Below are 17,030 nucleotides of genomic sequence, written 5' to 3' on the forward strand. Positions count from 1 at the left end.
TGATACCGCAAATTGCTCCTGGGTCGGTTTCTGACTAGCCCCTCCTGACTTCTGTCATATGACGGCCCATCAAGTGATCAGGAAGTGCATTCCTCCAGGAGGAGGCATCAATAGCAATTGCTGCTTTGTCAATCATCTATATTCCCCCTCCCCAATCCCACATGGATGATAGAGCATATCCACTGACAGTGCACATTCGCTGTACAAAGGAAGGTATACCTCATTAGCATACATGTAAAAATACTTTGCTGTGACTTTAAAGTCCTAATTGAAAGACGCAATATATACATCAAATTGATAAAACCGAATTAAACAAACTAAAATTACCTTTTTTTTTCAACCTCTACACATCGTGTATTGGTATGGTTTATCTTTCTTTCTACACCAATTACTGAGTAACTAATATCCTCTCTTATATTTGCATAGTTCATTTAATGACAGAAAATGCAAGGAAAAAAAAAAAAAAAAAAGGTTATTTATAAATAAAGAATAAGTTTACTGGAAAATTTAGCATGCACAATAAAAAATGTACTATTGGAACTGAAAATATTAGTTCATGGTGACCGTTGACATTTATAAGGAAAAAGATTATAGTAGACAATATAAATATTCATGACACCCTGTGAGAACATACTTTTGAAGCCGTTAAGTACACAGCTAGCTCAGTCAGTCAATATATTTACTGGGCTGGCAACAGAAGTCAAGATATGAGCAGTAAAAGTGCCCATACAAGGGCCAAATAGGAGAGATCTGGCCAGGTGTGGTTTTTTTTTTTAACTGGGCTGACATTCCTGATACTGTGTTCGTTTCAACAATGTACATTAATAATGAGTGACTATTTTTTAATATATCTTTGAAATTTGTGGGCGAGTTTTTTTCCACCTGGAATAGTTCTTTTCTGCCGAAGTGCATCACACAGCTAGGAATGCTGCTAAAAATGCACCCTCTCCACCCCTTTACCTCAATTCACTAATCATGTTCTGCAAAAATAAATAATTTCTCCACTGCTCTACAAAACTGCATCTTCAACATTTCAAAAAGTCAGGACACTGCCACGCTTCTCTGAAAGGTGATGTGGCCATGGCGGCACGTTAGGGTCTGCTCATGCAGCACTGGGTGTGCCAATGCCCCAGAGGTGTCTAGTGCTTCCATAGCACTAGGCCACCCATAAAGTCCTTCAATACATTTGGCACTCGCTCGTCATGGGGAGTGCAGGCCTACCTCCAAAATGCCTGTGATTTCGACAAAAGTGACTACCTCTAGGACATATATGATATCGGGACAGTTGGGAGGTATGTTAACTGCAACAAACCCCTGCCCTCAGCATATGCAAACACTGCCATATGCTCTGCACACATAAGCCCTTTGGGGGAATCTAGGCAAATTGAAGAGCACAGTGGAACCAAACCTTATTTTGCACTTTGTATCCATAACCCCCATGGTTATCACCTACAGAAGTGATTTCAAATAAAAATAATAAAATGCAGAACAATAGTGGTCAAAAAAAAAAAAAAATCACACAAACTCAGAACATATTTTTAATTTCATTAAGAATGCATGGATAATGTTTCTATGCACCAATTTCTTACTTTAGCCACAATATATGCACATTCACACATTTAAAATATGCAGGCACATAAAAGGATTAACTTAATAAATAGCTGTGCAGTAGGTTCCATCTCTTCAGCTCAGGATAGTAACTACAACATAGTGCCTATAATGTGGTTAAAAGCATTACATTGAAGATTTGTTTAATGAAGAAGTATGGATGAATTTTTATTTATTTTTTTTACAAATTGTGCCGCAATTAAGATAAATTTCAAAACTGCATACAGACTGAAAAGAACTTCTTTTCAGCACGTAAACTTTGATTTTTCTTCCATTATTTATGATTCATTTAAATAAGACAAGACAGTGTTTAATAACATTCTCAGTAAAACTAAAATATAAATTAGAAAAGGCATAACTTTGAAAAGACCTGCTTAAAATGTTCAATTTGCTTTTTTTACAATCACCATATCACTTTTCAACATTCTTAACTGGTGTAACTATTTATATCAGGATTCTACTATTCAGCAACCAATAGAATTCTAGGGGCTTACATACAGTAAATTTAAAATGTAACATTTTTACGACACTAGATGATGTTAAGCAATAAAAGGAATGCATGCATCTCATAAAAAAATGGCAGTGCAAGGGCATATCAAGTTAGCCATATCATTTTAAATAAATCCTCCTTGTCTACTTGAAGCAGTATTTTTTAAGATACGTGAGGAATGGTTTAATTTCTAGAGGGTTCTGACAGTAGCCTGTGGTAGTAAATTTTGTTGCAGATCCCCTTAAAACAGTCACAATAAATTATAATAAATCGGGCAGTAAAAGTCCAGGAGGTTTTGGTTCAACGCAGTTAATCCAGAAATTTGCACAACTGGCATGGTACTGGTGACCTCCATAGGAAAGTTTAAAATGATCAGTATCTGAATTAAATGCCTGTGAAAACAAAGCAGAAATCACAACATTGGTTAAATGAAAGGGACATATTTGTACGTATACTCTGTTAAAGACTAATGATTACTTTTGGTTACTACAAAAACAAAAAAACATTATTTAGCTATGCGAGTTAATAAACATCCATGTGCTGCCAGGCATGTACATACCATACAGCAAAACTTCAGTCCTTAATGGATGGTTTCAAGGATAAAATAAATAGTACCATGTAACTTGTGTAGCAGTTATTTAGAGATAAGCAACTGCATCACAGAGGATGAATTAGTGTTGAATACTACTATGTGCATTGGGCTTATTTTCTATTTTTAGGCATTTACATAACACAAAATATACAATTTTCATCAAAGAAAGAAGGGAAGACAGTGAAAAGGAGTAAACATCCCAAATAAACAAATAATTTATCTAGCAGAATGATAACTATTGGAAAACAGAGCTTCACTAGCATTGCCAAAAGGGAGGGGGATATGGGGCACATAAAAAGGTAATTTTACGAACATACAAAATTGAAAAATCTCAATGCAAATGCTGTTTTGTGACATCAAGCCTATTTTGTGCAAATATTCCTATTTTGCATCATCTGCTGGGAGGAGAAAGATGGATCGGGAGCATTCTTTATTAAATGTGAGCTAAGCAAATACATGCTCCTACTTATGAAACCATTTCAAAAACAAGATAATGTTTTGCAAGCGAGAAGTAAAGAAGATCAAAGGGTGTTAAGGAGGTATTGCCTGCCTGCCCTGCCAAAGGCCGTACAACATATTTATGTTGAATGACTTGACTTTTGCGGGTTATCAAAGGATACCTTTTTGCACTTTCCAAGTGCATTTTTACAGAAAACATTTTTAGGTGAACTGCAACCAATATAATTAAAACACATGAAAAGGACATATGTAATAAAGGCAGTCCTAATGACCCCATTCTCTTAAATTATGCTACCACAAAAGGTATTTTAGGAGAAGAACTAAAATGTTTAAATTAGTGAAAGGGTGGTCCTAAAGTGGTTGCAGGTAGGACTTCCAATTTCCAGCTGGACCCACAATCCTACAAAATAAAACACTGGCTGATTTTCTGGGAGCAGTTTCAATCATCAGGATGTGCACCTATGAATGTGCTAGGCAGATGATTAAACACATTTATGCAAATAGACATGCTCTGCAGATTTAGGCAGAGTACACACTGGAGTATTTTCATCCAATAATAGGCCAAATCAGCTGGCATTCGACCATTCAGTTGGAAGTCAAGTTAGTGTGTATAGTGACACAATGGTCGAAAGTCGTTCCAAAGTGTCAATTATCTGCTCATTTGGTTGGTCGTACTGTTTAATATTTTTCGACCAATCCGCTCAACGATCATGTAGAGTGTATAAGTTTCTGATTGATCCACAAGCAACTGCCGGTTGGTACTCGAGCTGCGACTCCTTTGGGGGCGTGTATGGTAAGTTCTGATGCCTATACCAGTCCCACGTGGTGCGGTGTTCGCACGTCAATCATTTGGTAATTTTGTGCTTCTAGCGGTAAAGCAATAGCAGGTGTCTATTGCATTATTGCGCACAGCATATGTCTGCCATTTTAATTAGAAACCTTTGTCAGTGTAGTGTAAAAAAACAATGTTCATTTATATAGTGGCGCTATTTAAATAACTGATGATGTTGATGATTGCAGAATTTTCCGACCAACGTGTTATCTACAGTGTGTACCTAGCCTTACACATTCCTAAATGACCATTATAGGCCGATAAGACATGCCATAAATCCTAGAGGTTGCTACAAAGATTACCTGTTACCAAGAAAGTTTAACTTGGTTAAATATGCTAAACTCACACCTACTATACAACCAGTGAATTAGTTAAATTTTTATCTCTATAAGACAATTATATGAACCAAATGTAAAAATACTACTAGTACATTCTTTCATTCATTTACTTTGGAAGTCTCATCTTAGGTTTATATTGTTTACTTTAAATAATCTTGCAGTGGCTTTATGCTACTTAGATTTTCGTGGTTCTATGTTTAGCCTATTAGAGTAGTATCCCTCTAATCGAGCGGTTCCCAAAGTGTGCGCCGCGGCTCCCAGGGGTGCCGCGGGCAAGCCAGAGAAAGAAAACAGACAAAACAAAAACTTACTAATCCGCGCGGCGTTGGGACCCAGCATCCTCCTCTCTCCCGCAGCTTGTCACTGAATGTGAGGGAGGGGGGAGAATGCTGGGTCCCGGCGCCGCGCGGATTGGTAAGTTTTTGTTTTGTCTGTTTTTTCTCTGGCTGGCTGCGGCAGAGGAGGGGGGCAGCGTGTCTGGATGCAGGGGAGAGGGGGGCAGCGTGTCTGGATGCAGGGGAGAGGGGGGCAGCGTGTCTGGATGCAGGGGAGAGGGGGGCAGCGTGTCTGGATGCAGGGGAGAGGGGGGCAGCGTGTCTGGATGCAGGGGAGAGGGGGGCAGCGTGTCTGGATGCAGAGGAGAGGGGGGCAGCGTGTCTGGATGCAGAGGAGAGGGGGGCAGCGTGTCTGGATGCAGAGGAGAGGGGGGCAGCGTGTCTGGATGCAGAGGAGAGGGGGGCAGCGTGTCTGGATGCAGAGGAGAGGGGGGCAGCGTGTCTGGATGCAGAGGAGAGGGGGGCAGCGTGTCTGGATGCAGAGGAGAGGGGGGCAGCGTGTCTGGATGCAGAGGAGAGGGGGGCAGCGTGTCTGGATGCAGAGGAGAGGGGGGCAGCGTGTCTGGATGCAGAGGAGAGGGGGGCAGCGTGTCTGGATGCAGAGGAGAGGGGGGCAGCGTGTCTGGATGCAGAGGAGAGGGGGGCAGCGTGTCTGGATGCAGAGGAGAGGGGGGCAGAGTGTCTGGATGCAGAGGAGAGGGGGGCAGAGTGTCTGGATGCAGAGGAGAGGGGGGCAGAGTGTCTGGATGCAGAGGAGAGGGGGGCAGAGTGTCTGGATGCAGAGGAGAGGGGGGCAGAGTGTCTGGATGCAGAGGGGCATTTTTGCATACAACTAAATAAGTATTTCTGTTCTGACCTAAATACTTATTACATTTTTTTGACCCAACTACTTCTTAAACAGGACTGCTCAGTAATTATTTTGGAGGGGTGCCTTGAAATAATTATGGAGACTCTAAGGGTGCCGCGAACTGCAAAAGTTTGGGAACCACTGCTCTAATCACAATTTTCTGTAGGTCATGCTGTTTTAAGCCAGAAACTTTGTAACAGATAATGGCTCACAGTCAGTATACTGACCCAGGTGGATTGCATAATTAACGATTAGAAGATTTCAGCCACAGGGCATAAACTTTATACCTAAATATGCCTGAAGCAGCTATTAGAATATAAGGGACCCCTATACCTGCACAATTTAAAATAAGTGATAAGTCGCCATTTGACAAGCTTACACCGTAGTGGCCATTGCAACAAGGCTTTATTGTATCTTAATTATTATTGCACGACTTCGTATAATTTCATGCTTATAATCAAAAGAATAGGATGTTGGACATCTTTCCCTCCACATGTTCTATTTGTGAACATCTGTTTGCAGTATAGCATCTGCAAACTCCCAGTACACATGATGGTTACTGGTTCCCTGCAATTTTTGTTTCAAACTGAGAACTTGGTATAAGTCCAGCACACTCCCTGTTATTATGTTGGTTATGAAATACAGTATTTGTACAGTAAGTAGTTAGGCAGTGAAACCTGTGCTGATTATATTATCACGCAGCAACCCTCACAAATATTGGCAATCAGAACGGTGAGATTTGGAATTTTTCAATCAATTAATTTCAGCTCTTCTGAGCCAGGCTAACATATTTTTCTTTTTTTGCATACCTTGCTTCTGGAGTCTACATTTAGCAAGCACACACCGCATGCTAGTTCTTGAGCATTTTTTATTCCTGGTCGTAGCATACAAGAAGCAAAATCCAGTGCGCTTTCATCAGGCTGTAAAAAAAATATGTACAATCAGAACTGTGTATAACATTCTAAAACTTAGCTTTCAATTTGGTATAAAGGATATATATATATATATATATATTTATTACATGTAGAACAGAGGTGTCCAAAAAATAGTTTTCAAGGGCTAACAGGTCATGTTTTTGGGTTCCTGTCTGTAGAAACAGGTGTGATAATTACTGACCCATTCCAACAGATTAACTCACCTTTGCATGAGTAAAGAAATTCTGAAAACGAACTGAATTTGGACACCTCCGATGTAGAAAGTCTGTAAGGTTGAGTCAAAATCACTCTATGGGGCATATTCAATTGCTTTGAAACCCTGCGGCGTTAAAACGATTACCGTTATTACGGTAATAGTAAGTGAGCTGCGAGCTGAAATCCAGCAAGAAAACTACTGTAATAACGGTATTTACGCGCACTCATTAGTAATGACGGTAATAGTGCGCACACCGCGATATTCTTGGCGTTTTCGCCAACAATTGAATATGCCCCTTATAGTTTTCCTTAAACAGGTCTCAACAATATATATTCATATTTGTGGTTTTGCACAACTATAACAGTTTGAGAAAGGTAATAATATGAATAGCAAAAAAAAAAAAAAAGCTTGTAACAATTTTTGTAACTATATGACACCAGCCTATATTAAGAAGCATGTAGCACACTTTTAGGTCTCAATATTTCAATATTTTTTTTTTCCCGGGGAAGGGGGTGGATCCAAATTTTGGTAACTGATTAATGTAATTATATATTGTAGTGAGAGACATCAGTTATATTGTATGATACATGAGCTTGTTCATACATGAACATTTTGGACTCATTAAATAAACTTTAGAGATGTATATAAAAAAAAATGTGTACTAGAGGAAAAGTAACAAACGTAATTAAAAATGTATTCGTATAATACATTATTCTGCTGTTCTGTAAGTAATCCATCATGCTTTATATGTGTAATCAACGATAGGGTCTGAACATATTTTTTGTTACATTTTGTTTTCAAATACACAGTCAGTCATAAACAGAATAAAATGCAGGATAAACACTGAGATACAATGACTGGCATAGTAAAATGCAACTGATGGAATTACAGGTGCTACTTACACTACAGTTGCAAATAACCAATATACAGACGTTTAACAATCAAGTAAATCAGTAAGTAATACCTGGTCTTTGTGATTATGCTCTACAGCAGTGTTTCTCAACTCCAGTCCTCAGGACCCCTAACAGTGCATGCTTTCCAGGTGACAAGGGAAATAATTATACCACCTGTGGATCTGTTAGAATGTGTCAGTCAGTAATGAATACACCTGTGCTTAGGCAAGGAGATATGGAAAACATGCACTGTTAGGGGTCCTGAGGAATGGAGTTGAGAAACACTGCTCTACAGGGATCAGTGCAGTGTACTGAGAAGGAAGATTGTAGCGGGGGCAAGACCGAGTAAAGGAGTGCACCTACCAGTAATGACTCACAACATGCCTGGAGATGGGGCATTATTATAACATTCAAGATTTGTATTAAACTTTGAATTAGAATACATAACCAACTTCCAAAATGACAGAGACAAACCAGATACGATTGACAACATTTGGAGGGAGGGTGTGTGGGGTTATTTTTTCCCAGCTGCAAGCATACTTGGTATTTTGCTGCAGAGCATATGTGTAATACGAGTTTGCCTAGGGATGTATCTATATGTGGTATGGGGGAGCAGGTTGGTGAGCAACAACCTAAGGGTTTGTCCTCTGACTTTGGTAATGAGTGATTTTATGAAGTTTCAGAATGAACAGATTTTCGGGCAGGATCACGAAATGTGAACAAATCTGCCTACTTGGCCACATTCTCTCCAGCATTGATTGGATGATGCAGGATAAAGTTTGTGTAGGAGTTTAAGGACCAGGTACCAGGATTTTATAGGGTATTCTTTTATAGCTACGCTAAGCAAAGTCTGGTGCAGATTTTGTCCAAGTTTTTTTTCCAAGTGTGCTCCTTAAGTCTGTTTTCCAGGCTACATCTGTTTGCTGGGAGGTAATAATTGTGTGGTGGAGCAGGTATATGGAGCAGTTTATAGGCGAGTTGGGTGAGCCGCTTTGTTTGGACAAATTGATGGGTGCCTGAACATTTTTTTTTTGTGTGATGATGATGATGATGGGCAGACCTGAAGATTCCTCACTCAAAAGGATAGATTTGTGTATGAGCATAACTATTAAAACTATTAACATAACTATTAAAAATTATATCTATATATATATATAAATAGATGCACTAACCCATGCAAGTCTTACTATTTGTAAATTCCTTGTAAACACAAAAAGGGAAATATATATGGTTATTTTCATTTACAGACTATTGTTCTATTTATTTCACTACCAACGGGGATTCAGATGTGCTGCTACTGTGGTAGCAATTGCAAAATATATAATTTTTACTACTATTATACAACGTCATATTCCATTTATGGATGCAATCCTGTGATTACCAAACATGTTAGGTGTCCCTACTGCTAGAAGAGAGTATTGTCAGACTTTATTTTCACAAAATATAACTAGCAATATATTAGTCATTATAGGAAACCTCCACAAACTTACCATTAGGGCAGCTAGGGACATGAATCCTATTAAGTTGTTCCAGAGCTTGTCAATTTCTTTCAGTAACAACTGCAGTTTCTCACTGCATACAGCTGTGGATTTTATACCCAATTGTACTCGCTTGGTGACTCTGTATACCTCAATCACACCTGCAGAAATGAAAATAATACATTTAACCAGGGGGGCTAAAAGCTTTACACTAGATGAACAAGCACACGTAATTGGACCATTGAGAATTGGCTATGCCTGTTTTTTATGATTATAGTAGTAGGCATGGTGTCAAGTTCTCAACATGTAGAGCTGTCATTTGGGATCGATAGTATTATACCAACATAATTTTTTATATATACATACATAATATATATATATATATATATATATATATATATATATATATATATATATATATATATATATATATATATACACACATACACATACATACACACACACACACACAGTCCTAGTTTGGTGACCTGAACCACTACACAGGAGGGGGTTCTATAAAAGTGGAGTAAACAGAAGGTGGAGGTAGTAAATTCATTCTATATTGAGTGGTAGAAAGCCAAGAGTTAATGCAGATTTTTTTTTGTTGATGGGGCATAGAGTTCATTTACCCCCATTTTAGGGTCAATTTACACATCCTGCTTACACCACTTTTATGTTACTTGATATCACAATGTAGCTTTTATTCACTCCATACCAAAGATGTATAATTTAATTGTATTCCTTAAAATATTAAAATGGAAATTAGTATTCAAGTTACTCTTAGGACAATGTAAAGTGATGCTATTCCAATGTTTGATAGACAAGATATAGATTCTATGCTTCCAGCCCAAGCTCAGAACTAAGCCGAGACCTTTAAACTTCTTAAAAACAAAACAAATGAAAAATAAATGTTCTATTGCAGATATGATACAAAGAGCCGATGCAAATAATAAATACTATTCTTAGATAAGATGAATAAGAATGCCTACAAGAATAAATATAATCAGTTGCAGATTAACCAATGTGTTCTGCACAATACAGAGTAATGCTAAATAAATATAGGTAAAACTAATATTGCCAATACAATCTACACAAAAAAAAAACAAAACTGGTGCAAAAGTATGTACACCTTAGGTTGGGGACACAATACTGTGTTTTCTAAAACCGACTATCGGGCCAATATCCTGATATCACAGTAGTGTGTACCCTGCAACAATGAACTATTATCATTCTAAAGCACACAAAATAGTTGACGGAAATCTTTCAATGACGGAATTATATCGATCCAATTCTGCAGTGTGTATACACACTGCAGAATTGCAACAATAATTTAGCAGCATTGGACTTATGTTTGACAGCGAAAGTGGTTCCAGGTTTTCTTCTGCAGGAAGGTGAAGACTGACAGCTTCATCCTCCAATCAGAGGGTGAAGACAGATTAACAGCTTCACCTGTTCATGGGACTGACGGAACAGTTCTAGACAGTGAAGATCGATCAAACTCTCCTTCTGGGGTTATGTTCTGGTATCTCACCCCCATGATAAAAAGCCATGCGCAGGGCAAATACTTAGGATAAAATCCATGACAGGCTCTCTCCTTGGTCCTCATTCTAGACCTGATCACCTTAGCAATGTTCAGCACAGTGGCATAGGAGAAAATATCATGTAGGAAATAGCAACTCATGCACACTGCGTCCTCGAACACCCAAGGGTAGTGGAACCAGATAAAGTTGTAGAGTTCTATATGGATACTGATCACCAGGATAAGGATATCCAATAGTGCCAGGCTCACCAGGTGACAGTGCACTGTGCCCAGCAAGCTGTGCTTCTTCTGCCCCAGTCATATGGCCAGCACATTTCCCATGGTGCGCACATTATATTTATTCTTCTAGTTGTCTGGGAATGTAGTCTTTACAGAGTGATAATTACAATGATTTGTTTTGTGAAATGATATGGTAGAACTTATGACAGAGCTTGCCAGTCCTCCAGTGATTAGGCTTCCCACCAGCAAGTGCACACTGCCGGGAATATCCAGTGAACGTGCTACAAAGGCCAATATGACAGGCAGTCCGGTATTTACTGTGTGTAATGAAACAGGCTGGCAGGTAATCGTGTACCACAGGTATAGTGTGTACACATGAATTGGTATGCTGATTGTGACTTCCCTCCCCCCTCCCCCCCCCCCCTGCCGTTGGTAAATCTCTTATTGTTTGAATTTCCCTGTAGTGTGTACGTAGCCTTAAAATGCCTATTATATTATATGAAGGTCACATACATATAAAACAAGTCTTATCAGTTTTTCATACACTACTCTCTGAAATGTGCATTAAATTAATATTTTTAATTCATTATGCATTTACATTTTTGGAGGATGTTCTATTATAGCATTTATTTTAGTTTTATTGTATTATAACTCTCCAACGTACTAAACAACATTGATAAACCAAGGACCTATATGATCTGATATGACCTATATAAGATAAAAGTGCTTTATCGCATTCCGCACTGCTCTCATTTCGAAGATATTTATTACATGAAGTATTTTCTCATTTTGTGACCATGTCCCTTTTGCTAGCCATTTCAGAAGGCGAGCTCCCCAGCCTGCGACACTGGAGTCTGTTGTGACTTGATGTGGAAGGCAATCTGTTTGACACAATATTGACTGTTAATGGATAATATTGCATCACGTAAGCAATACATTATACTTCTATTTTAATTAGGTACATAAGTGTGTCTAATTCTGTTCTTTTCAGAAGTCGGCTTGTACATGTTAAATGACATGATCTGATGTATTTTTAGTGATAAGTGTACTCTGTGTCTTTGTTTAAGAAGGGTCAATAAGAAAGGTCAAGCAAAATTAAGTTGACTGTGAAACTTACAATGTCACTACATTTTTTTAAACAATGTTGATATATGTTTGATCTCCTATCGGCCAAATCCAAGGGTCATTTCTCCCTACTCATCCTCCTTGACCTTTCCGCAGCCTTTGACACCGTGGATTACCCCCTCCTGCTGCAAACTCTTCTCTCTCTCGGCCTCTCTGGTTCTGTCCACGCCTGGTTCACCTCATACCTCGCTAACCGCTCCTTCTCTGTATCCATGTCTGGTTCTTCCTCCTCCCCCTACCCTCTCGCTGTAGGAGTCCCACAGGGCTCCGTTCTCGGCCCTCTACTCTTTTCGCTCTATACTTCCTCCCTTGGTGCTCTCATCTCCTCCTTTGGCCTTCAGTATCACCTTTATGCTGATGACATTCAACTTTACATCTCTTCACCTGATCTTTCCTCCACCCTCCTAGCTCAGGTATCTGACTGCCTCTCCGCCATCTCCTCCTGGATGTCGGAGCGCTTTCTCAAAATCAACATTTCCAAAACTGAACTCATTGTCTTTCCTCCTCCCAGCCTCCCATCCCACCATGACCTCTCCATTGTCGTTAACAACACTACCATCTCTTCTGTCACCCAACTCCGCTGCTTGGGTGTCACCCTTGACTCCTCTCTCTCTTTTGCCCCCCACATTCATTCTCTTGCCAAAGCCTGTCGCTTCCAACTACGCAACATCGCCCGCATCCGTCCCCTTTCTCTATCAGGAGGCCACCAAAACCATCATACACGCACTTATCATCTCCCGCCTGGATTACTGCAACCTCCTCCTCACCGGCCTCCCCCACTCCCGTCTCTCCCCCCTCCGCTCTATACTCAATGCGGCCACAAGACTCATCTACCTCTCACGCCGCTCCTCCTCTGCCTCCCCTCTCTGCCTTGCCCTACACTGGCTCCCCTTCCCCTACAGAATTCTTTTCAAACTCCTCACCACCACTTACAAGGCTCTCTTCCACTCTACTGCTCCTTATATCTCTAACCTCCTCTCCATTCACACTCCCACCCGCTCCCTGCGCTCGGCCAATGACCGCCGCCTCTCCTCCACTCTGATCACCTCTTCCCATTCCAGAATCCAGGACTTTTCCCGTGCAGCCCCCCTTCACTGGAATGACCTCCCTCGCTCCATCCGCCTCTCTCCTACTCTGTGCTCCTTCAAACGTGCACTCAAAACTCACCTCTTTCTCAAAGCCTACCAACCATCCACTTAACCCCCATCTCCTCCACTCATTCTCCTTTCTCTCCCATTCCCTCAACTGGCTCCTCTTGTGCCTGGTCTGTTTAACCCTCCCTTAGGATGTAAGCTCACTTGAGCAGGGCCCTCTTCCCTCCTGTCTCCTTACCCGTTCTTCTGCTCCGTGTCTATTGCATCTGCCTGCCTGGAGTTTCTGAAGTATTGGTACTTTTGTTTATTGTTCTGTACTGTTATACCCTGTATAGTCTACTGTTTGTACTATGTGCGGCGCTGCGGAAACCTTGTGGCGCCTAACAAATAAATGATAATAATAATAATAAGTTATTCTCCATTTCAAGACAGCCAATGTGAATTAGAAATGTGATAATATAGAGAAACTGTTAAATTAGAGTAAAGACTTTGTGCCTTATCATAGTATTATCCACTCAGACTCTAAAAAAAAGTAACACTTCTTTGGCCTTTAAGAACCACCAGGAAGTGTCTCAGCTGGTGGGAGTGTGATGGCATGATTCAGAGAAATCTGTTTCATAGACAGACTGTTCGTTAGACTGGGTTAGAATTTCTAGCCGGAGATCAATGTGTTACACTGCCCAGCTAATGATCCATAAGGTGGAGTAAAACAATCCCAACAATCAAAATCCTTTCCTTATCATTGTTTGGTGAAAAGTCTAATTGAGGTGCCAGGGAATGGATCTTGATACACATTTCTACTGATAGAGAGATACCTTGTTTTGTATGGTGCTTATCCGGACCCCCAGAAACTATTTATTGTGATGAGTCGAGATGACTTTTTGTCCTGTTCACAGTCCAGCCATGTTCTCGCAGAAAGGCCATCATTTAAGCTTTCCTGCAGTTGATAATGTGCTCCAAATTCTCCTTCACAAGGATGTTGTCCAAATAAGGCCCTATCGTGGCCGCTCACATTCTTAATTCTGCCACCAGAGCAACTAACACTTTGGCCTGGCAAAAATCGCTGAGAACTTTTACCAAAGGGCAGGCAGGTGAACAGAAAGTACTGACCCATGACCTGAAAAATTGTCATGCAATGAACTGCAACCAGAATATGAGTATAGTCATCCTGAAGGTCAGTGGACATGAGAAAATCCCTTCGCTGAAGGCAATGTGGATATAATTCATAGATTTCATGTGAAAGTGTCTGTACAGAGATAATATACATGTGGAGTCTCTTCAAATCCAGAACCGTGCAAAAGGCTCCTCATAATTTCATGACGAGGAAGATTCTGGAATAAAATCCTGTACTCTGCTAATCATCAGGAACAAGATAAATTGCTCTAGCCTTTATTTTAAAGTGTGCAGACTGTTGTGTAAAGCTTCCAACACTGCTTGTATTGATGGAGTCTTGCATTGGACAAAAGTTTCCCCTGGAATACTAATGGAACTCTATCTTGTATCCATTACTTACAATGTCTAAAACCCATCTGTGATAGAATGTGCCCATTTTTCTGCATATTGTGATATTCTGCCCCTCACCAGTATTAATGGGGACTAATCCTGGCAATAGAGATTGTTGAGTCCTCTGACTATTCCTTCATCCGACACCATGTTCTTTTTCTGCCTTGCATAGCACCCAGATTTTCCTTGTCACAAAAGATTCCTTAACCTTAGATATAAGTTCCTTAAACTGTTCAGGGGGCGGACTAATTATCCTTAGCCTGAGAACTATATATTACACAACAGACCCCTTCAGATTTGGTTGAAGACTTATGACAGGCTCCACAAACTCTATATTACTGTACTTTGTTCTCCTTCTTCCCTTCCACAGGCTCTAAAAGGCTATTACTGACAGCTACTTCCAAGATTGACGCAGGAATAAAACACACCAAACTTAGGGCTTACTTAGAGCAGGTGACCTTTGGCTTTTTGGAGTTGGACTCTGGCTCATGTCCAAGATGTTCCTGACAGGAGAAGACTACTATCTTCACTGTAAAGCAGCCGGACAAGTAACGTTAAAAGTAGTTTAAAGTCCTCTGTTTGCCTGGTCTTTCATTTAGGGTCCTTATCACATATTACGCCGCATGCAGATGCACATAACACTAACATCTGGGGAAATGGTGAATTTTTTTTTCCACTCCAAATCTGCTCCTAGAGGTGGTAGATTGCGGTCCCTGGTTAGCGGACCTCAGTCCTCCACGGATAGTATATCGCCGGCACCACAAAGTAAGTAAGCCCCTGCATTACAGGCAAAATAAATAATACCTGCCCTACCTAGTTCTAGAGGCAGGAAGAGACGTATGGGAAGAGTAGCAGCAGACATATACTGTCTGGGGACTTTTTTATTTAACTTGTCTTTACCAAAACTAGAAGGGACCTTACGAATTGTAATGGCTGACATGGAAGATTGAAGAGGAAAAAGAATATTTTGCATTTGAGTATAAATGCTCCTATTAGTGCTGTGTATCTTTTTGCCATTTCATGGCATATGAGACTATCAGGAGTAATGAAGTCCATGTTAACTGATGGAAATTCCTATATTGTATGCAAAACCCAATAAATTTGGATATGCTATGTAAGGTAAATACTGTTTTCTAGTAATTACAGGCCATATCCCTATAATATATGAGAAATCAACAAAAGTATTGTTCCCTCTCAGCGAGGTGTCTAAGCCAAATGCAGACAACCACATACTAAGCATAACCAAAACATCACGTGATAATGTTGTATCATCAAGCATAGGATGTTCTGGTAAAAAGAGCTTGTATGGGTAAAACATATTCCATTGAATAAATGACAAAGGGAATATCCGTGTGTTTGTTTGTACCAGCGTGTCGCTTTGCCCCATCCTCCAGCTGTGCCCGTTTGGCCATTTTGTTTACTATAGCAATTAGTATTTGTCCAGCCATGTATTAGAGAATGTGTTTACATGCTATAACCTGAACTTTATGACATACCTTTTCTTCATAAGGAACCCATAGTTTTTCAATATATTAAACATTCTCACATATTTATATATAAACTTCATTGCCCACATTAGTAGACCAATTATCTTTTTGATGTTAACCAGATCAGAAGGAGCGCGATACCGCCGGTCATGAACTATTTTCTGTTTTGATGTTTATTAATGTTTATTGAAATTCATTGAAAAGCGTTACCTGTACAACCGTAGAAATTCGTGACATTGGTTCATACATATTTATTGACATAGCAGACTATGAATGAATCCATACCTAACAAATATTCCATCCCGTGAGCTGACTGGATAACTTCAGTGCAGACAGATGAACTGCTAATTCCATTAAGAGCATCATTAGCTTTTTTAATGACCTAAATTATGAACAATAGGACAGGTTTATCATTGCATGCAATTGAATGTCCAGAAATTAAAGAATTAAGGTGACAACATTGTAACTTGAAACTAGATAAATCGTCCTTTATTTTGCACAATCATTCAGCATTACCAATGAAGTAACACACTATATCATAGTACATGTTATATATTATTCAAAATGTGCACTCAAAGTACAATGGCAGTGATTCAAAGTGAAAAAAAAAATATATATTTTGCACACAAAGGGCCTGATGTAGAGTTGACTGCAATTCTGCAGCCGCAAAATACTGACCTAACTTATGTATTTTAAACTACACATATCTTAAATATCTTAGAATTACAAGAATCACCATGCACATGGATTCCAGGGCCCACTGGAATATGTAGTTCCACAATAGTATCTAAGTGGAAAAACAAAACCTTTACGTCTTTATTAGACTCTTAAATTCCTAGGTAATCTTCTGTCTTCCCCCTCATGCAGACTAGGTTGGGGCTGGTTTCACAATGACAGGGGAATTTCACACTACAGATCACCTCGTTTACAGTGACGAGCCCAGCATGGCATAAGCTGGGGCTGGTTATCGCTTTTGCAGGGAACTTTTATTTCGAGATCTGAAATACATACGTCTCCTAAAAGTGATCTCTCGATATGTGGTCTAACTAAGCCATATAC

General features: G+C 39.8%; 1 protein-coding gene across 1 annotated transcript in view; it reads right to left on the bottom strand.

Annotated features, from left to right (window-relative positions):
* Nucleotides 1–1,522: 1,522 nt before the first annotated feature.
* The window catches only part of SYNRG (synergin gamma), a 95,330-nt gene continuing 79,822 nt past the window's right edge, over nt 1,523–17,030 (bottom strand). The window contains exons 15-18 of the mRNA XM_075195722.1: nt 16,257–16,353; nt 9,016–9,164; nt 6,311–6,421; nt 1,523–2,490 (exon numbers count right to left, since the gene is read on the bottom strand). Coding sequence (XP_075051823.1) covers nt 2,359–2,490; nt 6,311–6,421; nt 9,016–9,164; nt 16,257–16,353 — 489 coding nt within the window. The 3' untranslated portion in view covers nt 1,523–2,358. The remainder of the gene's footprint in view (nt 2,491–6,310; nt 6,422–9,015; nt 9,165–16,256; nt 16,354–17,030) is intronic.

This window comes from Mixophyes fleayi, chromosome 2, assembly GCF_038048845.1.
Source record: "Mixophyes fleayi isolate aMixFle1 chromosome 2, aMixFle1.hap1, whole genome shotgun sequence".
Taxonomy (NCBI): domain Eukaryota; kingdom Metazoa; phylum Chordata; class Amphibia; order Anura; family Limnodynastidae; genus Mixophyes; species Mixophyes fleayi.